The 22539-nt window shown below is 55.8% G+C and overlaps 1 protein-coding gene across 2 annotated transcripts in view; it reads right to left on the bottom strand.

The window, feature by feature from the left end:
* MAPK4 (mitogen-activated protein kinase 4) overlaps positions 1-22539 on the bottom strand; it is a 59265-nt gene that overhangs the window by 13079 nt on the left and 23647 nt on the right. For both annotated transcript variants that reach the window (XM_030968693.1, XM_030968694.1), the window contains exons 2-3: positions 18096-18821; positions 5439-5583 (exon numbers count right to left, since the gene is read on the bottom strand). In XM_030968693.1, coding sequence (XP_030824553.1) covers positions 5439-5583; positions 18096-18641 — 691 coding nt within the window. In that variant the 5' untranslated portion in view covers positions 18642-18821. The remainder of the gene's footprint in view (positions 1-5438; positions 5584-18095; positions 18822-22539) is intronic.

Here is a 22539-nt window from a genome sequence, read left to right as displayed (position 1 = left end):
CAGTCAGCGATGTTGGCAAACTCCCATCCAGCCAAGAGCGGTGGCCACGGCCACTCCCAGGCCACAGGGCACAGCTCAGTGGCACAGCAGCGACCTCAGGCAGCCCCAAAGCGATGCTGACAGAGCCCAGCTGGTCACCACCACCACACACACATAGCCGCTCAGTCAGCGAGGCAGAGCAACGGGCAAAGCAAAGGAGCCAAAGGGAGGGATGCCCTTGCCGTGTCAGTCCCGGGTAGACTAATCCACTTTCCTACACAAGAACTAATTTTAGGTTGCTCAGAGATTCGCAGCGTGACTCCAGGGGAAAACTAAAGATATCTGCCAGGAAATGAGCACCTTGTTAGCCAGGCTAATTCCCCAGCTGTGATCCAAATTACAGGGTGATAAAAGTCACAAAGCCTCTGTGGCTTTTCCCTCAGTGCAGCCCCAGCCGCTGCTCACTGAAGATACCTGGCAGCCAAGAGACACCGTGTTTAGTCACACAAAGGAGCTGGTAATGCAGTGCTGGACCTGGCAGCCAAGAGACACCGTGTTTAGTCACACAAAGGAGCTGGTAATGCAGTGCTGGAAGCCTTGAATTATGGCTCCCAAGAAACCCCACTCTCTTCCATTATCCTCTATTTATGGAATTCCCAGTGACCTTTTCCTGAAGGTATTAACTCCTGAAAAGGAGAACACGAACCAGTGGCAGAATAAACGCAGCAGGCTGCTGTTACCCAGGGGGAGAACAAGGAGCTCTGCACCACGAGGAGCTCTGCACCACGTCTTGGAGAAGAGAGCCTTCCCCAGGCCTGCAGCCAAGCCCTGGGAGCACCCAAGCCCTGGGAGCAAGCGCTGATCCCACGGGAAAAGCCCCGGTGCTGTCTCTGGCTCTTGGCCGCAGGCACAGGTGAACCGCACGGAGATCTGCAAGGACAGATCTCTTTTCCTATTTTCTCTTCTCCTTTTTCTCCTTTTTTCACCCTTTTTCTCCTCTTTTCTCCTTTTTTCACCCTTTTTCTCCTCTTTTCTCCTTTTGCCCCATTTACTCCTGCTTCCCCTGCTGCTGCTTTTGGTGGAAAAGACGCTGTAGGGAGCTGCAGCTGCTCAGCCAGGAACACTCTTCCCTGTTTTCTGCGCTGCTGCTGCTGCTGCTGCTGCTGCAGGGGAGCTCTGCCAAGGCCTGCAAGCCAGGTTCCAGCTGCTGGGGACGTGCTGCCCTCCGTGAGCTGTGGGACAGCCAGGTCTGCTGGGGTCCCCAGGGCTCTGCCAAACCCAGAGCACCCAGGCAAGGGGCCCTGCGAGGGGCTGGGGTCCCTTTTTGCTGCGCATCCAAAAAATCCGTGTGGGAGAATGGAAGCAGTGAGTGGCATCTACTCCAAATCACCAACCACCTTCATTTACCTGCCTTGCTCAAGCACCCCAGATAGACTGCCGAGTTAATTATATTGATTTATGCTAAGCACTCAATTTAAACTGCCCTCTCTAGAAACCATTTACCCAGGGCAAGGTGCTGCTGCAGGATGGAGCTTCCTCTGAACCACACTGCTCTCATTTCTCTCATTTCTCTCATTTCTGCCCACCCAGGGCTCTGTGCAGAGCTCACCCTGCAGGGAGTGTGAAAAGTGCATATTGTACGGCTCTACACAGATATTTACCATATGTATTTTGAAGTATTGATTAGTAGTGCTGTATCAACATTTTAATAATATGATAAATGTAGTCTCGTAGTTAAAAGGTAACTTATGCAGTTAAAATAAGAACTATGTAAATGGGATTTTTTTTTTTAGAAAGGAATGAGGCACTCGCACCAGATAGCAGCCCCAGGACACCTGACTCTTTCAGAGAAAAAGAATCTATTGCTCTCTTATCAGAAGAAACGGACTTCTTCCTGCCTCGAAGGTGCTGTTAGGATTAGGAGGAAGAAGTTGACACTGACCAGATGAAATCCTGTGTTTGAATGGAATTTATGCATCATGTATGAAGTGTATGAATATTGTTTTTAAGCGTTAATCCTTTGTTAACAGGGGTCCTTTTTTGGGCTCATGCTGCCCAGAAAAAGGTACCTGGATATCTGTAACTCTTTGTTTCTATTGTCTCATATTGCCCTAATTCAATTTGTCCAAATAATTATTACTCTAATTGTATTATTATTTTTATAACCATTTCATTACTTTTAAAATTTTAAAAACAAGTGATTGGCGTTTTTCACAGGGACAGCGGCTGCAGCTCTGGGAATGTGTCACCCTGCAGGGACAGAGGCTGCAGCTCTGGGACCTCTCACCCTGCAGGGACAGAGGCTGCAGCTCTGGGAATGTGTCACCCTGCAGGGACAGAGGCTGCAGCTCTGGGAATGTGTCACCCTGCAGGGACAGCGGCTGCAGCTCTGGGAATGTGTCACCCTGCAGGGACAGAGGCTGCAGCTCTGGGAATGTCTCACCCTGCAGGGACAGCGGCTGCAGCTTGGGACCTCTCACCCTGCAGGGCAGCGGCTGCGCTTGGGAATGTGTCACCCTGCAGGGACAGCGGCTGCAGCTCTGGGACCTCTCACCCTGCAGGGACAGCGGCTGCAGCTCTGGGAATGTGTCACCCTGCAGGGACAGAGGCTGCAGCTCTGGGAATGTGTCACCCTGCAGGGACAGAGGCTGCAGCTCTGGGAATGTGTCACCCTGCAGGGACAGCGGCTGCAGCTCTGGGATGTCTCACCCTGCAGGGACAGCGGCTGCAGCTCTGGGAATGTGTCACCCTGCAGGGACAGCGGCTGCAGCTCTGGGACCTCTCACCCTGCAGGGACAGAGGCTGCAGCTCTGGGAATGTGTCACCCTGCAGGGACAGCGGCTGCAGCTCTGGGACCTCTCACCCTGCAGGGACAGAGGCTGCAGCTCTGGGAATGTCTCACCCTGCAGGGACAGAGGCTGCAGCTCTGGGAATGTGTCACCCTGCAGGGACAGAGGCTGCAGCTCTGGGAATGTGTCACCCTGCAGGGACAGCGGCTGCAGCTCTGGGAATGTGTCACCCTGCAGGGACAGAGGCTGCAGCTCTGGGAATGTGTCACCCTGCAGGGACAGCGGCTGCAGCTCTGGGAATGTGTCACCCTGCAGGGACAGAGGCTGCAGCTCTGGGAATGTCTCACCCTGCAGGGACAGTGGCTGCAGTGGGCTGGGCTGAGCTCCTTTCCCCAGCCAAGAGGAGAAGAGCTGCAGCCAAGGCAAATCCTTTCGGTGTTTGTGAGTTTTAGCTGCTCTGGGGGCTGGCTTTGCTCTCCTGCAGCAGATAAAGGACCCCAGGGCGCCCTGCCTGTGCCAGCCCTGCCCGGGCCCTGCTCTGCCTGCTGGTGCAGGAGGAGGCCAGGAAAAAGGGGCAGGGGGCCAGAACCTCCCAGCACAATGACACATTTTCAAAGCCACCCAAAAGGAGCTGATATTTTGAGCTTGGTTTTGATCCCCACCCGCTAACCAAGCACCCTGCCAGCACCTGGGGATCATTAAGAGATTTCACTGGGCTGGGAGGCAGAGCACAAGGGGTGCTCACAGCGTGTGCCTGGCTGAGCCCAGCCTGTGGTGTGCCAAACCCCACCTCTGGTCACCAAACACCTCAAATCACCTCAAATTAACCACTTCTGGTCTCCACCTGCTGGGGGCTCTCAGGATCCAGCCTGGGGAGGTTCCTGTGTGGCTGCTCTGGGGCAGCTCGCCCAGGCAGAGGACACATCAATCCCATCCCAGGGCTACTTCTGCCCCTGCCTTACCACAAAACGAGCTCAAAGCACCACCTTGGAGACCTCAGTGGTGCCAGCCAACGTCACTTATACCCTGGGATCCACAAAGAGCAGAAAGAAACCCAAGCTGGGGCTGAGAGAGGGGTCAAGCACAGCGTGAAAAGCCAGAAATGCTCGGGAGCTGTGCTGGGTGGCCGGGGGAGCTCAACAGGCAGCTCTTGTTTTCCTCTTTGACCTGAGGAATGAGAGGCTGCAGCACCTCCCAGCAAGATCAGACAGTGCCCTGCCCCTAGAACGTATCCCAAGGAAATACCAGGAGCAGACAGGTTAAGGGCACAATTTTCACAGCTGAAACCCCAGGACTGGAAAGCTTTGGTGAAACTGAGGATGAAAATAAAGAAGGAAAGAGAGGCAATTTAAATGATCTCTTCCTAAGGGTGCTGACTGCTTATTTTTAAGCTTCCACAAAAGAATTATGGAAGCTGCGAGCAGGAGTGGGGAGGCAGCAGCAGAGCAGCTGCAGCCGAGGCTGTGGAGCTCAGTGGTGCCGAGATACCCGCGAGGGAAACCTCCTCCTCCTCCTCCATCATTAACGGGGCTGGTTATTTATTTACACAACTCTGCAGGCAGCTGCTCACCAAACGCGTCAAAGCTTGTCACTCAGGGCACAGACAGGCGGGAGAGACAGCCCAGGGGAGCTGTGCTGCGCTGTGCTGTGCTGCGCGCAGTGCTGTGCTGTGCTGTGCTGTGCAGTGCTGTGCTGTGCTGTGCTGTGCTGTGCTGTGCTGTGCTGTGCAGAGCAGTGCTGTGCAGTGTTGTGCAGTGCTGTGCAGTGCTGTGCTGTGCTGTGCTGTGCAGAGCAGTGCTGTGCTGTGCAGTGCGGTGCTGTGCAGTGCTGTGTGTGCAGTGCAGTGCTGTGCTGCGCAGTGCTGTGCTGTGTGTGCTGTGCAGTGCTGTGCTGTGTTGTGCTGTGCTGTGCAGTGTAGTGCAGTGTAGTGCAGTGCTGTGCAGTGCTGTGCTGCGCAGTGCTGTGCTGTGCTGTGCTGTGCTGTGCTGTGCAGTGCTGTGCTGTGCAGTGCTGTGCTGCGCAGTGCTGTGCTGCGCAGTGCAGTGCTGTGCTGTGCTGTGCAGTGCTGTGCTGCGCAGTGCTGTGCTGTGCTGTGCTGTGCAGTGCAGTGCAGTGCTGTGCTGTGCTGTGCAGTGCTGTGCTGTGCTGTGCTGTGCTGTGCAGTGCAGTGCTGTGCTGTGCTGTGCTGTGCTGTGCAGTGCTGTGCTGCGCTACCAGGGGAGCAGCTCCTGCAGCAGCCGCAGGGCAGCTGCTCTTCCTGCAGGGAATGGCTCCATGTCCCAGCTCAGCTTTGCTCCCCACACAGCATTTTGGGGACTCTATTAAATACATATTTTCTTCTCAATAACGTCAGGGCTGAGCTTCAAATGCTGCACTGATAACTCCTTGCTGTGCTTTTGTTGTCTTCTCTTCTTGCACCTCACCTTTGCAGCGGCAATTTGTGCTTACAGGTAAATCCTAAAAACGGGTGGTGGCATTCATGTCCTCCCTCAAAGGAAAGAAACAGCTTGGAGACAGCAATCACGATGCAAATCCACGGCATGGAGCACAAACCTCCTGGGACAGGGCACCAGCACAGGGGAATTCCCTCTGCCGCGCTAGAAAGCCTGGGAACTGGGTAGCAAGGAAGGGGGGAGGAGCAAAGGGAATCAACAGGAGACAGAAACCTACCAGCAAAGAGCATCCTCCCGGTCAGCATCTCGGCCAGGATGCAGCCGGCTGCCCACATGTCGATGGCTTTGGTGTAGTTGTTGGGTGACAGGAGGAGGCGCGGGGAGCGGTACCACTTGGTCACCAAGCCTTCGGAGAGGTAGCCCTGGAACAGCAGGGACAGGGATCAGGACAGGAACAGGCAGCAGAGAGGGCTCAGGACATGGAACAGGCAGCAGAGAGGGCTCACGACATGGAACGGGCAGCAGAGCTCCTCCAGCCTGAGCAAAAAGGGCTCCGGACACGAGTGGGCAGCACAGCTCCTCCAGCCTGAGCAGGGACAGGGCTCAGGAGGAGGAACAGACAGCAGGGGCAGGGAGGGTTCAGGAGGGAGTTCAGGCAGCAGAGCTCCTCAGCCTGAGCACAGGGAGGGCTCAGGACAGGAACCGGCAGCAGAGCGCCTCCACCCTAAGCACAGGGAGGGCTTGGGCCGGCAGCAGAGCTCCTCCGCCCATCCCGGTCCCTCCCCGCTGCAGGCCCACCCCAGGCAATGCTACCCCCCATTTCTGTGCTGCTGCTGTGGCTGGCTGGCGCTGCCTGCCCTGCGGGAAACAGGGACCTGGGGCACACCAGGGGGACAGAGGCACCGCAGGGCTCCGCCAGGCAGGGCGCTCGCTGTTTGTCGCCATGGTACGGCAGCACCGCCTGCCAGGGACAGATGGCTCCGGCAGCACAGACCTGCGGAGCACACCTGCCCGAGTCATTCCAGGTCACCGCTGGAGGGCTTGGATGTATCCCGCAAATCCCAATCCCCCTGCACGTGAGACCTTGTCCAGGAAAACAATAGCGTCAGGGAGGATTGCTGGCACGGCGCGGACCAGCGGCTGTGTGTTTGGGGAGCAGAGCTGCCAAGGGCTCTCAGCCAAGGCTCCTAAAACAGGATCCCATGGGAAACGTGGGAAAGCCCTTCTGGGAACACCTAGCTGAGGCAGGGATGGGAAACCCTGCTCTTCCTGCATGAGCCTGAGCCTTCCCAACAAATCACCTGTGTCCCTTGTCACAGGGTGCTGGGGGGCTGGCATGGCGAGGGCAGCTCCTCACCCCATCCCACTGTGCTGGCAGCGAGGATGATGAGGGGCAGCTCCTCACCCCAGTGCCGCTGTGCTGGCAGCGAGGATGATGAGGGGCAGCTCCTCAGCCCATCCCACCGTGCTGGCAGCGAGGATGATGAGGGGCAGCTCCTCACCCCAGTGCCGCTGTGCTGGCAGCGAGGATGATGAGGGGCAGCTCCTCAGCCCATCCCACTGTGCTGGCAGCGAGGATGATGAGGGGCAGCTCCTCAGCCCATCCCACTGTGCTGGCACTGAGGATGATGAGGGGCAGCTCCTCAGCCCATCCCACTGTGCTGGCACTGAGGATGATGAGGGGCAGCTCCTCAGCCCATCCCACTGTGCTGGCAGCGAGGATGATGAGGGGCAGCTCCTCAGCCCATCCCACCGTGCTGGCAGCGAGGATGATGAGGGGCAGCTCCTCAGCCCATCCCACCGTGCTGGCAGCGAGGATGATGAGGGGCAGCTCCTCAGCCCATCCCACCGTGCTGGCAGTGAGGATGATGAGGGGCAGCTCCTCACCCCAGTGCCACTGTGCTCACACTGAGGACAATGAGGGGCAGCTCCTCACCCCAGTGCCACTGTGCTCACACTGAGGACAATGAGGGGCAGCTCCTCACCCCAGTCCCACCATGGTGGGGAGGATGTCATTTGGGATGCTTTACCCCGTTCCACAGGAGAAGCTCTCAGCAGCACCGTGGGACAAAGGCCATCACCTCTCTGAAGCAGGCCCCTCCTGCTCCCGAGCCCACCAGGAGATCTGTCACCAGAGCCAGGTGCTCACAGCTCTGCTGTGTCCCAGCAGCTTGGGAGTAACCCTGGCACCTCCAGGGAGCCCTCACTGCCACACCGGGGCCGGGCATGGGTGGTTATTGCACCGGGATAACGTTGGAATATTCATAAGCAGCCCTTTCTGTATTAAATATAACACATTAACAGAAGGAGGTAGATTGAAATGCAGCAGGAGCAGCAAAATAAAATTAAATTATAAAGCCGAATTGCATTTAAATGCCACAAAGAATTTGGAGAATGTAAAAATGCAATGACAGCGTGAACACAGTTCACATAAAAGCTTATTTGAGAGCTCCATCCCTGCTGGTTTAGTTCCACAGACTGTTTTCAGCTGCACGGTGCCTGGGGTTGTGCTGTGCAGCATCTCCTGGGGTGCTGCAGGACGCATCTCTCCACCTAAACGCGGGCGCAGCGCATCACCACCAACACCACGAGGCTGATCACACTCCTCTTCCCCCGGTGCAGGGTTTTGTGCCAGCTCCCAAATGTGCGAGTCACCAAGCTTTTAATCATAAAGGGCTTGCTTTTAAAAGAGCGTTTTAATTTTGGCCCTCTCACGATGAGTTGTAGCGGAGACTGATTAGCTAAGAAGTTTCCTTTAATGCTGTTATATTTTTGCTAATGCTGCTCAATCAGAGCCAGCACAAAAAGACCCCAGGCATTATCCCATCAAACCAACACTTCTCAGCTACTGCAGTTATTCCCAACAATGGAGACACTGGTGTTTATTGGAGAATCTCAGGAAAATAAACTCTGAGGGTAGCGATCCAGGGCAGTTCTTAGCTGGAGCCATCTCTTCCCTCTCCTGGGGAAGGAGTGCCACCCTCCTTATGGATTTAACGCTGCTCATGCGTTTCTGCTCTCTGACAGCAAGGAGGATCCCAGTTCCCGGGGGTGTCTGCACCATGCAGGCTGCATGAGCAATACCCTGCAAATATCTCAGAGTCACAACAAGACAAACATATTCCTCCCCTCACGTCTTGGAGAAAATTCCCTGCAAAACCTCAACAAATGGACACATCTGTGACCTTCCTGCTGCCATGTGAGGCTCCAGGTGGTGGTTAATCCCCACCGTGCTCCCCTCTCCTGCTGCCCCTCACCCCGGGTCTGAGTGCCATCTCTCTGCTTCCATCTGCTGGGAAACCTTGGATCGCCCCCGGCACGCCCAGGAGGGACCCACGGAGAGGAGCAGCCTGCAGCTGCTCTGCATCCCCCACTCGTGGTCCTTGGAGCTGGACCCCAGCACTGAGGTCCCCACCTCGTGGACCCCAGCTGATGGACCCCACCATGGAGGTCCCCACCTCATGGACCCCAACACTGAGATTCCCATCTCGTGGACCCCACCATGGAGGTCCCCAGTCATGCACCCCACCACTGAGGTCCCCACCTCACAGACTCCACCACTGAGGTCCCCACCTGATGGACCCCAACACTGAGGTCCCCACCTTGTGGACCCCACCATGGAGGCCCTCACCTGATGGACCCCACCATGGAGGTCCCAACTTCGTGGACCCCACCAATGAGGTCCCCATCTCATGGACCCCAGCACTGAGATTCCCATCTCATGGACCCCACCACTGAGGTCCCCATCTCATGGACCCCAGCACCGAGACTCCCATCTCATGGACCCCACCATGGAGGTCCCCAGTCATGCGCCCCACCACTGAGGTCCCCATCTCAAGGACCCCACCCCTGAGGTCCCCATCTCAAGGACCCCACCACTGCCTCCCAGGGCATTCCACACCGGGCTCTGCGTTATCCCTCCCCTTCCTTGGGGTGGGGAATACAGGGAGGAGCAACTGGAGGTTTGGAAATCGAGACTTTTCCGACCAGGCTGGAGGTCCTGCCATGGGCAGCACAGCCTGGAGCAGCTGATACAGCCCCAGCACCTTCCCCTGGCTAAAACCTGGGCTAGATCCCTCGGTATTTCAGGGAATGCCCGAGCTCCTGCCCTGCTGCCTGGAGGAAGGGACTGCAGTGCCGTGGACTAAGAGGTTCCAGGGAGAAATGGCCCGGCAGCTTTGGGATCCAGGACCATGAGATCACTGCAAGGGACCTCTCCTGAGCAAGGCAGGGCTCCGGCACAAGGATCTCAGTGTTTATGCAGATTCAACCAGACAGAAAGACCGAGAGCCGAAGCGTATTAATTAGTTCTAATTAAGATAGAGCGTACATCTTTGTGACAATATTCTGTGGATTCAGCACGGCCCTTTCTGAGCTGAAGAATCTCTTTAAGAAACAACATAATGGAGTTAAGTGAAAAATAGAAGTTTCAAGTCTAAGCCCTTCCGTGCTATTTTTTTTTTCCCTTCTGATTTTCAAGTATCTTTTTCCTGCTTCTCCTCTTTTCCTCCCATGTGTGTGGCAACAGCTCAGGCAATCTGTAAAGGTGATGAATTCACTACAGGTAGGATAAGCGTCAAGTGATGTCTAACAGCACAGCAAGGGAACTGGAAAGCAAAGAGAAATGGATGTTTTCTCAAATTCTCTACACAGCACATATTTTGCGTTTCGCTTGTAAACACCAGAAGGAGAAAGGATTCCGGGCAGGGGCGGCTGCATCCCGGTGTGCCTGGTGACAGCACACTGAACCTGCCCTCCAGGGGCACTGGGGGAGCCTGGCACACCAGAGCAGCACCCGGGGAACACAGAACTGCTGGTGCTCCTCAACCACCTCCATCCAACCCTGGGGCTCCACAGCCACCTCCACCCAACCCCGGGGCTCCACAGCCACCTCCATCCAACCCCAGGGCTCCACAACCACCTCCACCCAACCCCAGGGCTCCACAACCACCTCCATCCAACCCCGGGGCTCCACAGCCACCTCCATCCAACCCCAGGGCTCCACAACCACCTCCACCCAACCCCAGGGCTCCACAACCACCTCCATCCAACCCCGGGGCTCCACAACCATCTCCATCCTACCCCGGGGCTCCACAACCACCTCCATCCAACCCCGGGGCTCCACAACCACCTCCACCCAACCCCGATGCTCCTCAACCACCTCCATCCAACCCCGGGGCTCCTCAACACCTGCACCCAACCCCAGAGCTCCACAGCCACCTCCATCCAACCCCGGGGCTCCACAACCACCTCCACCCAACCCCAGAGCTCCACAACCACCTCCATCCAACCCCGGGGCTCCACAACCACCTCCATCCAACCCCGGGGCTCCACAGCCACCTCCACCCAACCCCGGGGCTCCACAACCACCTCCATCCAACCCCGGGGCTCCACAACCACCTCCACCCAACCCCAGGGCTCCACAACCACCTCCATCCAACCCCAGGGCTCCACAACCACCTCCACCCAACCCTGGGGCTCCACAGCCATCTCCATCCAACCCCGGGGCTCCACAACCACCTCCACCCAACCCCAGGGCTCCACAACCACCTCCATCCAACCCCGGGGCTCCTCCTGGAGCCAGAGGGATCCAGGGGCCCTGGGAGTTCAGGATCCAGCTGCAAACCCCACGCCACAGCCCAGGGCTTCTCCAGGTGTGTTCCACACCAGAATCCACCTTCCTGCAGCCAAAAATCCGCAGAGGTGCAGACCAGGTGCTCTCAAGCTGGAGATCCGTCAGGATCCATGCGCAACCTGTGCCTCCAGCCGCAAACACCGTCAGGATTTCTGCTGCTGCACCCGTGGGAGCCGGATCAGCTCCTGGTGCAGATGGGGGGCTCAAAATAGCAACAAGCCCAAGCTTTTGCAATAACCCTGGAGCAGCAGCAAGCTTCTGCCTCCTCACAGCGGGGTTTTTAACCTCATTTTATAAAATGCAGGTCAGGCAGCTCTAGGAGGGGCCGTGGGAGACGCAGGGTTTGCGGGAACGCTGCCCCACAGGAGGACGGCAGATGGGCTGCTGCAAGGTGACAGCTCTGGTTTTGGGAAGGCAGAGGGCGTTCATCCAGGAGCACGGGGCTCCTCGGAGGCCAGGGCAGGACAAACGAGCCGGGGTCACAGCAGGGAGGTCAGCAGGGTGGCTGCCGTGGGCTGGACACGAGGGTGGTCCTGGCCACAGGAGCACACAGCCCCACAGCCTCAGCTCCTGTGAACTCCTCCCCACCACCCCCAGCTGGGAATTCTGTCCTTTCACTGGACGGACTGGAAGCCATCGTGCCTGGGCTGAACAGCAAGAACGGAACTAAAGGAGGACTTCAAAGCTTTGAGGGTGGTCTGTGAAGTATTTCCCACAGGAACTCCCCCTAAAAGGGCTGACACACCTCCATGGGGTGGGGTTTCTGCCAGTTAATGGTGTATGAGTGCTGCCAGCAGGCAAAGGGAGAGCAGGTCCTCTGGGACGTCCCAAGGTGCTTTGGAGCACTCAGAAGGGACAATCTCTCTTGCACAGCACAGGGAGGGTGAGGATCGTTTTGGTTCATGGCCATGTCACCCAGGGATGACATTCAGCGAGTCTCTGTGTCCCTGTCAGCAGGAATCTCCTGTCCTTCCCAGACAGGACCACCCCAGTGCTGGGGATCTGACTCCCCACGTGGGATGCACAGCTGGGGACGAGCCTGCCCTACAAAACATGGATTATTTTACAGCCCTGACCTCCACTGGTGTTCGTGCCAACATTTAATGCGTGACTCTGCTGTGTCCCTGCTCTGCCACAAGGCGAGGGAGCTCGGGGGGGCAGCAGAGCAAGAGCACTTCCCTTGTACAGCTCTGTCCTGCCAGACCGGGCACAGAGGGATCTGAGCTCTCCTGGGGAGCCCAGGGCGATTATCCGGGCAGGAGTGGGGGGGATGGACAGATGGATGGATGATGGATGGATGGATGGATGGATGGATGGATGGATGGATGGATGGATGGATGGATGGATGGATGGATGATGGATGATGGATGATGGATGGATGGATGGATGGATGGATGGATGGATGGAGGATGGATGGATGATGGATGATGGATGATGGATGGTGGATGGATGGATGGATGGATGGATGGATGGATGGATGGATTATGGATGATGGATGGATGGATGGATGGATGGATGGATGGATGGATGGAGGATGGATGGATGGATGATGGATGATGGATGATGGATGGATGGATGGATGGATGGATGGATGGATGGATGGATGGATGGAGGATGGATGGATGGATGATGGATGGATGGATGGATGGATGGATGGATGGATGGATGGTGGATGGTGGATGGATGGATGGATGGATGGATGGATGGATTATGGATGATGGATGGATGGATGGATGGATGGATGGATGGATGGATGGATGGATGGATGGATGGATGGATGGATGGATGGATGGATGGTGGATGGATGGATGGATGGATGGATGGATGGATGGATGGATGATGGATGGATGGATGGATGGATGGATGGATGGATGGATGGATGATGGATGGATGGATGGATGGATGGTGGATGGATGGATGGATGGATGGATGGATGGATGATGGATGGATGGATGGATGGATGGATGGATGGATGGTGGATGGATGGATGGATGATGGATGGATGGATGGATGGATGGTGGATGGATGGATGGATGATGGATGGATGGATGGATGGATGGATGGTGGATGGATGGATGGATGGATGGATGGATGGATGGATGGATGGATGGATGATGGATGGATGGATGGATGGATGGATGGATGGATGGATGGATGGTGGATGGATGGATGGATGATGGATGGATGGATGGATGGATGGATGGATGGATGGATGGATGGATGGATGATGGATGGATGGATGGATGGATGGATGATGGATGATGGATGGATGGAGGGATGGATGGATGGATGGATGGATGGATGGATGGATGGATGGATGATGGATGGATGGAGGGATGATGGATGGATGGAGGATGGATGGATGGAGGATGGATGGATGGATGATGGAGGGATGATGGATGATGGATGGATGGATGGATGATGGATGGATGGATGGATGGATGGATGGATGGATGGATGGATGGATGGATGGATGGATGATGGATGGATGGAGGGATGATGGATGGATGGAGGATGGATGGATGGAGGATGGATGGATGGATGATGGAGGGATGATGGATGATGGATGGATGGATGGATGATGGATGGATGGATGGATGATGGATGGATGGAGGGATGATGGATGGATGGAGGGATGATGGATGGATGGAGGATGGATGGATGGATGGATGGATGGATGATGGATGGATGGAGGGATGATGGATGGATGGGAGGTGGGCAGCAGGCCCAGAGCCTCTGCAGACACACAGGCAGGGACAGGAGCCTGGGGGCAGGCAGGGCCCCACAGCTGCAGACAGAGGGAGCATCGCAGAGGATTCCAGTGCGGAAGGTGGGATGAATGCATTCCCCAAGGGGAGGAACAGTTGGGAGCAGGAGATGCCCAGCTGTGCCTGTCCTGCACAAGGATAAGGACCTCGTGGAGGCTGGGAATGCTCCTTCCTTCACCTCCCACCCCCCTTTGCTCACCATTAGGGCACCGAGGTGCAGGGCCAAGTGTTCACACCACAGACAGCAGCAGCAGGAGCAAGGCAATATTGTGGAGACGTTCCAGAGGGAGAAACTCCCAGGGGTAAAGAGCAGCGTGGTGGAAGAGAGAGGAGCCTGCACAGCTGGGTGGTGAGAGCTTTGGGGAAGGGAGAGGATGGGAGAGACACATGGATGAACAGGATCAGCTCCTGCGGGTTCTCTCCTGCTGCACCTGCTACCCTGTCCCCTAAAGAGATGTCTGCAGGTGCCTGAGCCCAGAAACTCACCTGTCTGAGACAGGGCAATACTTGTCAGGCCTGAGCAGCCTGAGAAGGTGCAGACCGAGGTCTGGATGCAAGCTTGGCAGCTGGAAATCTCTTTTGTTCGCTCTGGAGAAGTTTCAGATGAAGAGATGCCCCCATGCTGCTCTTACTACATGGAGAAAGGTGTGAGCAGCAAAAACAGACAAATGGTGGGAGAGACAGAGCCAAAGCTGCTCTGCTTTGCTGCTGCAGAGGCCAGCCCCTCACCGTGCCTCAGAGACCCACCAGGGCTGGGGAGCTCTCCCCTTCCACAACGTTATCCCATCTCAGCATCCCCAGGGCTGGGGAGCTCTCCCCACCACGTTATCCCAGCTCAGCATCCCCAGGGCTGGGGAGCTCTCCCCTTCCACCACGTTATCCCATCTCAGCATCCCCAGGGCTGGGGAGCTCTCCCCTTCCACCACGTTATCCCAGCTCAGCATCCCCAGGGCTGGGGAGCTCTCCCCTTCCACCATGTTATCCCATCTCAGCATCCCCAGGGCTGGGGAGCTCTCCCCTTCCACCACGTTATCCCAGCTCAGCATCCCCAGGGCTGGGGAGCTCTCCCCTTCCACCACGTTATCCCATCTCAGCATCCCCAGGGCTGGGGAGCTCTCCCCTTCCACCACGTTATCCCATCTCAGCATCCCCAGGGCTGGGGAGCTCTCCCCACCACGTTATCGCATCTCAGCATCCCCAGGGATGGGGAGCTCTCCCCTTCCACCACGTTATCCCAGCTCAGCATCCCCAGGGCTGGGGAGCTCTCCCCTTCCACCACGTTATCCCAGCTCAGCATCCCCAGGGCTGGGGAGCTCTCCCCTTCCACCACGTTATCCCATCTCAGCATCCCCAGGGCTGGGGAGCTCTCCCCTTCCACCACGTTATCCCAGCTCAGCATCCCCAGGGCTGGGGAGCTCTCCCCTTCCACCACGTTATCCCATCTCAGCATCCCCAGGGCTGGGGAGCTCTCCCCTTCCACCACGTTATCCCATCTCAGCATCCCCAGGGCTGGGGAGCTCTCCCCTTCCATGTTATCGCATCTCAGCATCCCCAGGGATGGGGAGCTCTCCCCTTCCACCACGTTATCCCAACTCAACGTTTGGCTGAACAAAGTCACATAAACAAGACATCCTGCCAGGCAAGGGCTCTTTGTCAGTGGTATGTGTATTCCAAGCTGTGTTTAAAATTCTGCTCACAATCCAGCGTGGCTCATATTTGCCATTTTAACACTCAGCAGGATGGTTTGGGGTTTGAGAAGCATCAGGTCAGAAGAGATGTGACCTTTGAGACAAATAACACCACAACCTGCAATTGTTTGTGTTAGCAGTGCCCTGCCATTAGTGAAAGCATATTCCACACACACAAAACATGCCAAGAGGAAAAAAATCCACATGCTCAAGATGACAAAGAGCTCTCAGGAAAGGCTCTCAGGAAACCACGAGGACAGAGCTGCAGCTGGTTTAGACAGAGGTTTGGGGTGGTTAATTTCCCAAAGGGTGCAGGATTGCCCTCAGGCTGGGCTGTGAGGGTCCTGCTCTGCTCAGGCGGATGCCTTGGAGTGGCTGCCTGGGACAGAGGCTAGGCAAGACTGAGAGAATAAAGTGGGTGTTTATTAAAGGCCCTCAATAGCTACACCTTGGGCAGCCAAAGCCTCCCAGAGGCCTCACCCAAGGTGGATGATGGTCACGAGTTTTTCCCACAATTATAAGTTTTGTCTATTTCCATATCAGGGGTTAATCCTCCAATTACAGCTTCAGGTAATGAAGTCACACACCCCCAGTTTGCTCGCCTCCCCCAGTTTACTTTTGTTTGTACTTTTCAGGCCCTGAGCCAGTAGGGTATCCTTGGATCTCAGGCCCAGAGGGATTGTTCTGCCTGCCCAAAATGTGAAGCCAGCACCTGACACTGTATGGAGTTTAGAGCAATGCACTAAAGCAGTACAGGATTTGAAAAATATAAAAGATAAAATCCTAGGGCATCAGGGGGCCCCAGGGTGGAGACCCCAGAGCCTCAGACTCGGGATGCTCCCCTGCTCTGCCTCCTGCTGCTGCCTCCTGCCAGAGCGAGTCTTGAAAGAGGAACAGCGAAGGAATTGATTTCCCTGAGCCATCTCTGAAGGGCTGGACATCAAAGGCAGGGCTGACCCACACCCCGTCCTGCTGCAGCCCTGCCTCTGTGGGCCCTGGCACCAGCCCTGGCAAACCCAACCCTGCCACGGCCGGGGATGCCCGAGAGCTGACATTATCGCTGCTTCCCGAGCAGCATCCAGCTTTCTCTGCACACTCAGATGGGCTTCTCTGCACTCATGCTCCAGCTCCCACCCGTGAGGAGCTGGAGATGCAGTGGCATCTGGCACAGTTAAACACCAACACGGAGCTGCAGCCCTTGACAGCTCCTTCCACTGCACTGGCTGCTATTGAGGCAACAGGGAATTGCCTAGAAATAACAATAATTCTGCAGCAGACACGAACAGATGACTCCTACCCTGATCCCACAGTCCTTGACAGCACGATGTTCCTTAAATCAGACACTTTCTGTGTTCTTGTAGCCTGCCTCATTTGCAGGGGTTTTCTCTGGGAGTTACCTGATTTTAAACGAACAAATCACACGTTTGAAGAGCTGGGAGCCTCTTCCTGAGCTGGGCCATAAATAATGAGTGAGGAAGGGAGCACAGAAAGGGCAGGCAGAGTGACAGGGACCCGGTGCTGCTTCCTGCAGCCTCATTCCTTCTCCCCAGGCTCTGTTTCTCCCCACAACCCAGACTGATATCTAGAACAAATCAGCTCAGGATCACGAGATTGTCCTTTCGCCACCCTCTGCTGTCTCCCCTTCCACACTTCCCCTCCCAGAGCGACGGGCAGAAGCCCACTGGAAAATGCAAAGTGCATTTAAACCTGTTAAATCTGCTGTACAACAACAGATCCATGGGGCCCACGGACACATCCAGCTCTAGAAAACAGATTCTATCTCATCTCACCACACCACACAGTGGCTTTAACCAGAAGCCAGCTGCAGACCACACCGTGGCTTTGTGTTCTCCCAGGAACACATGGAGCCGTGGGCTGATGGAGCCTCCTCCATGTTCCTGCACTGCTCAGGAGCTCCAGCCTGGAAGGCTGGACTGCACTTCACATCTGCAGCTCTGTTCAGGATCCAATGGCACCAGGGCTGTGTGTCACAGAGCCTTCTCACCCATTACCGCTCCCTCCCTCGCACGCTGTCAGCACTGCGGGCTGCCCCGGCCGCTCACGTTATCGTTCCTCCGTGATACACTGAGTGCCAAACAGCAGAGAACTCCATGTGTAATTTGGATCTGGACCTCAGGTAAAGGATTTGGCTGAGCCTCAAAGACCCACTCCTCTCCCTCTATGTTAAATGAATGCAATTCAAACGAAATCAGGTTTTTAAGAAGCTGGTTGGCACCGAAGTGAGGACAGAGCCCAGCAGAGTGGGGGTGGACAGGCCAGGTCCCCTCTCCATGTGCTCCCAGCAGCTTGTGCTTTTTAGCAGCAGCAGAGCAAGAAACACAGAGCTTAGTCACTTGGGTAAAGCAAGCGAACACACGCCTCCCCACAGTCCACTGCTGAGACACAGCAAAATACCTGAGTGTGTGTGTGGTACACACAGTATAAAGCAATGCGAGGCAGCTGAGGGGCACTCAAACCCTTCCCGTGCCCTCTTTGCAGAGCCCTGGGGACTCTGGCAGAGCTCAGCACATGGGCTGTGCCCAGAAAACATGGAAGGCCAGGCTGGACAGGGCTCTGAGCAACCCCTTCCAGTGGAAGGTGTCCCTGCTCGTTGCTACAGGGTTGGACTGAACGAGTTTTAAACGTCCCTTCCCACCCAAACCGTGACTGCCTGGACACGTGTCACGGCTCGGGGCAGAGCGGCCACCAGCAGTGGTCACCCAGCAGGGCTCACAGCTGCCCAAGGAGGCTCCAGGACCAGTTCCCCTGGAGGATCCACCACGGCCCAGCCACCTCATCCCACAAGTGCTGCCCCCCTGCACCGCCAGCCCCGCACTGCCCACCTTGTGTGAGTAGTGCTGATCCACGATCCTGGCCAGGCCGAAGTCGCCGATTTTCAGCACCAGGTCCTCGGTGCTGATGAAGATGTTGGCCGGCTTGAGGTCGCGGTGCAGCACGTTGGCCGAGTGGATGTACTTGAGCCCGCGCAGCAGCTGGTACATGAAGAGCTTGGCGTGCTCCTCGGCCAGCTTGCCCTGCTCCAGCAGCCGTGCCAGGTCCGTCTCCATGTACTCCTGCACGATGTACACCACGTTGAACTTGAAGAAGTCGCCGCGCAGGCGGGCGCCCTTGGGGCCCAGCACCTCGTAGACCTTGACGATGTTGTCGTGCTCGAGGCGGCGGATGATCTTGATCTCGCGGAAGGCGTGCTTCACGCTGCGCGCGTCACCCAGCGTCAGCTTCTTGACGGCCACCTTGCGGCAGCTGCGGCTGTCCAGCGCCGACAGCACCAGCCCGTTGGCCCCGAAGCCCAGCGGGCGGAAGTTGACGAAGCGGCAGCCCAGGTCGTAGCCGTACATGCTGGCCAGGCAGTCGCACTTCTCGGCCATCGCGCTCTTCCCGCTCCTCCCGCTCCTCCGCCCCCGTCACTGGAAAAGCCGGGAATGCGCCAGGGCCTCCAGGTTGGAAATGCGGCTGGAGATCGGGCGCCTCATGGTTACTGATGGGTGACTGGGGAGGGGGCTCGCCCTGAGCCCGGCGCTTCAGCACGACACAAGGTGGAAATAAATCTGAGGACAGAGAGAGAAATAAAATGTTTTAAACGGGGTGAGAAATCAATGGACTTTCCAAGAGGGCTCCTTCTGAGCCCAGCGCTTCAGCATGACCCAGGATGTGGAAATAAATCTGAGGACAGAGAGAGAAACAAAATATTTTAAACGGGGTGAGAAATCAATGGACTTTCCAAGGGGGCTCCTTCTGAGCCCGGCGCTTCAGCACGACCCAGGGTGTGGAAATAAATCTGAGGACACACAGAGAAATAAAATGTTTTAAACGGGGTGAGAAGTCAATGGACTTTCCAAGGGGGTGAGAAATCAATGGACTTTCCAAGGGGGCTCCCTCTGAGCCCGATGCTTCAACATGACACAGGGTGGAAATAAACCTGAGGACACACGCAGTCGGAGAAATAAAATGTCTTAAACTGGGTGAGAAATCAATGGACTTTCCAAGGGGGCTTGCTGTGAGCCCAGCACTTCAGCACAACACAGGGCGGAAATACACCTGAGGAGACACACAGATGAAGAAATAAAATTGTGGATGCCATGGGACAGAGAGAGAGAAAAGGCAAGCATTTCTCACAGCAGCTTGTGAGAAAGATGTGATAACCTGTTGACTATAAACAATTTGCAGGTGGTGTTTTTCTACTTTATTTTTCTGTTCCTCTCAAGGATAGTGTGCGAGAAAGATGTTTCTCTTAGACAATGGAATAGAATCTATTGTACCACTGTAAAAAAACCATGCGTTTTTTTTGAATAAAGCTTTTCTTTGCCTTTGCTACGATCCTGCCTCTCGCCTGTTCCTGCCCCAACCCCGGTGCACGAGTGACATAAAATGTTTTAAACTGGGTGAGAAATCAATGGACTTTCCAAGGGGGCTCCCTCTGAGCCCAGCACTTCAGCACGACACAGGGTGAAAATAAACCTGAGGACACACACACATACACAGACAGAGAAATAAAATTTTTTAAACGGCGTGAGAAATCAATGGACTTTCCAAGGGGGTGAGAAATCAATGGACTTTCCAAGGGGGCTCCCTCTGAGCCCGATGCTTCAACATGACACAGGGTGAAAATAAACCTGAGGACACACACACAGAGACAGAGAAATAAAATGTTTCAGACTGGGTGAGAAGTCAATGGACTTTCCAAGCAGCATAGAGAAACACAGCCCGGAGACGTCTATCAAAGCAGAAGGGTTCTTTTTCTTGAGATTAAAAAATTTTCACTGCTACATTTTCAGCCCCTGCCTCGCTTCCCTTCCGTGGTGTCCTGAGACAATGCTGAAGGGCAGGGCTGGTGGCACTGCCCCGTGTCCCCTGTCCCCTGCTGTCCCAGCACCAGGACAGGCTGTGGGGCAGAGCCAGAGCACCCCATGGCCCTGCCCTGCCCCACACCTGCCAGAGGAGAGGAGAGGAGAGGAGAGGAGAGGAGAGGAGAGGAGAGGAGAGGAGAGGAGGAGAGGAGAGGAGAGGAGAGGAGAGGAGAGGAGAGGAGAGGAGAGGAGAGGAGAGGAGAGGAGAGGAGAGGAGGGGAGAGGAGAGGAGAGGAGAGGAGAGAGGAGAGGAGAGGAGAGGAGAGGAGAGAGAAGGATCCATTTGATGCCGGTGCTGCCTGTGCCTTGCCCACGTAACAGCTCGCTGAGGGCTGACCATGAGTAAACCGTGACCTTTCAGAGGATCATCAGTTATCCCCTCCCAAGGCACGCAGCACCACCAGCATTTTTCAGCTGCTTAATACTCCCTTTTCCATTTGTAAGATGCAGAGAGCTGTAACCCTTCTTTTCCCCTTTGCTGCCCTTTTTTTTCTTTTTTAAAATTTTCTTGAAAACATTACAGAACAATTCGCAGTGGCTGCACAGCGTGTCGGGTCAGCGACTGCCCAGGTGAACCACACAGCAAAACCAGCACAGAAACGAGGGTGCAAACCCTCCCTGCCAGGCAGCTGAGAGAGCCACGGAGCTTTCCAGGGTGTAACAACCAGACCTGCTCAGGCAAACAAGGAGATTTTTGCAGAAAGCCTTCAGAAGTGTCTGTGAGGATGTGGCATCCCCCGAACTCAGGTCCCACAGCAAATTCTGGCAGCAGCCCCAGGATGCCATCCTGGGCTCTCTGAAATTACAGCTGAATTGTATGAAGGATATAAAGTTTGTTTTCTCCCCCACTAAGGCGTTAAGAAGCTCTGACTGGTGTGTGTGGACCCAAGAGCAGCTGGGTGAGCAGTGGCAGCCGGCTGAGCCATCTCTGGAGCCCAGTCCCAGATCCTGGAGCTCTCTGGAGCCCAGTCCCAGATCCCAGAGCTCTCTGGGCTCAGTCCCAGATCCCAGAGCTCTCTGGAGCCCAGGCCCAGATCCCAGAGCTCTCTGGAGCCCAGGCCCAGATCCCGCAGCTCTCTGGAGCCCAGGCCCAGATCCCAGAGCTCTCTGGAGCCCAGTCCCAGATCCCAGAGCTCTCTGGAGTCAGTCCCAGATCCCAGAGCTCTCTGGAGCTCAGTCCCAGACCCCAGAGCTCTCTGGAGTCAGTCCCAGGCCCAGAGCCCCAGATCAGAGTTCGGAGTAACCGAGTTCTGGAGTCAGCCAGGCCCGATTTCAGCCCCAGGTCTTGGAGCCCAGGCCCAGATCCCAGAGCTCTCTGGAGCCCAGTCCCAGACCCCAGAGCTCAGTCCCAGATCTCTGGAGCAGTCCAGATCCCAGAGCTCTTGGAGATCCCCAGTCTCTGGGCTCAGTCCCAGATCCCCCCCTCTCTCTAGAGCCGTCCCATAATTTGAGTCAGTCCCTCCCAGCTGCCAACGGTGCCGTCTGGCGCCCGGTACCGGCACCAGATGCCCCACCTCTGGAGCCCAGGCCCAGATCCCAGAGCTCTCTGGAGCCCAGGCCCAGATCCCAGAGCTCTCTGTCTCTCAGCTGTGCCAGCAGCTGCCCCGAGCAGCCTCAGAGGAGTCTCTCAGGAGCTGCAGAGGCTCAGGAAGGAGCTGCTGGCAGCACAGAGGGGCAGAGCCTCGCCTCTGTGGGCCCAGGGTGTGCCCCAGCCAAGGATCCCAGCGCTGGGTGTCTCCCTGACAAATTGTCCTTGTCTGGCGGCAGGTGGCCGTGCAGAGGTGGCCATGGCCAAGGGACCATTTCTCACAGCTGCTCCAGCTGGGGAAAGACCCTCCAGCTCAGGGCCCTCAGAGCACTTCGGTTTCCCACCATGGTTTTCGCCTCATCTGGGAGCAGAACGGAACAAAGGGTCTGAAGCAGGAGGGAGCAGCTGGGCTGACCCTCCCAGATGATCAGCACAGGGTTCTCAGCCCACCACCTCGTCTCCCTGAGGCTGTTGGTGAGTCTAGAGGAGCAAGGACACCTCTCCTGCCTGAGCCTGGCCCCCATCCTGCTCCCAAACACCCCTGACCCCCTGCTGCACCCTGTTTTCACCCTCGTGCCACCCCCTGAGGGTCCTTCTGGGCCAGGGGGACCTGTGGGACCACTCAGCTGCACAGGAGCTGTGACCTTGCACAGGGGGGTCCAAGGTTACCTGCTGGGCCCAGCGCTGCCCAGAGGAGGAACACTGAAATAAAATAAAATAAAATAAAATAAAATAAAATAAAATAAAATAAAATAAAATAAAATAAAATAAAATAAAATAAAATAAAATAAAATAATATAAAACAAAACAAGTAAAAATAAAATAAAATAATAATTAAAATGCAATAATAGTATAAAATAATAATTAAAATAAAATAAAAAATAAATTAAA

The sequence above is a fragment of the Camarhynchus parvulus genome, chromosome Z (genome assembly GCF_901933205.1).
Source record: "Camarhynchus parvulus chromosome Z, STF_HiC, whole genome shotgun sequence".
Taxonomy (NCBI): domain Eukaryota; kingdom Metazoa; phylum Chordata; class Aves; order Passeriformes; family Thraupidae; genus Camarhynchus; species Camarhynchus parvulus.
The sequence above is the reverse complement of the archived record's forward strand: the minus strand, read 5'-3'. Positions and strand labels throughout refer to the sequence as shown.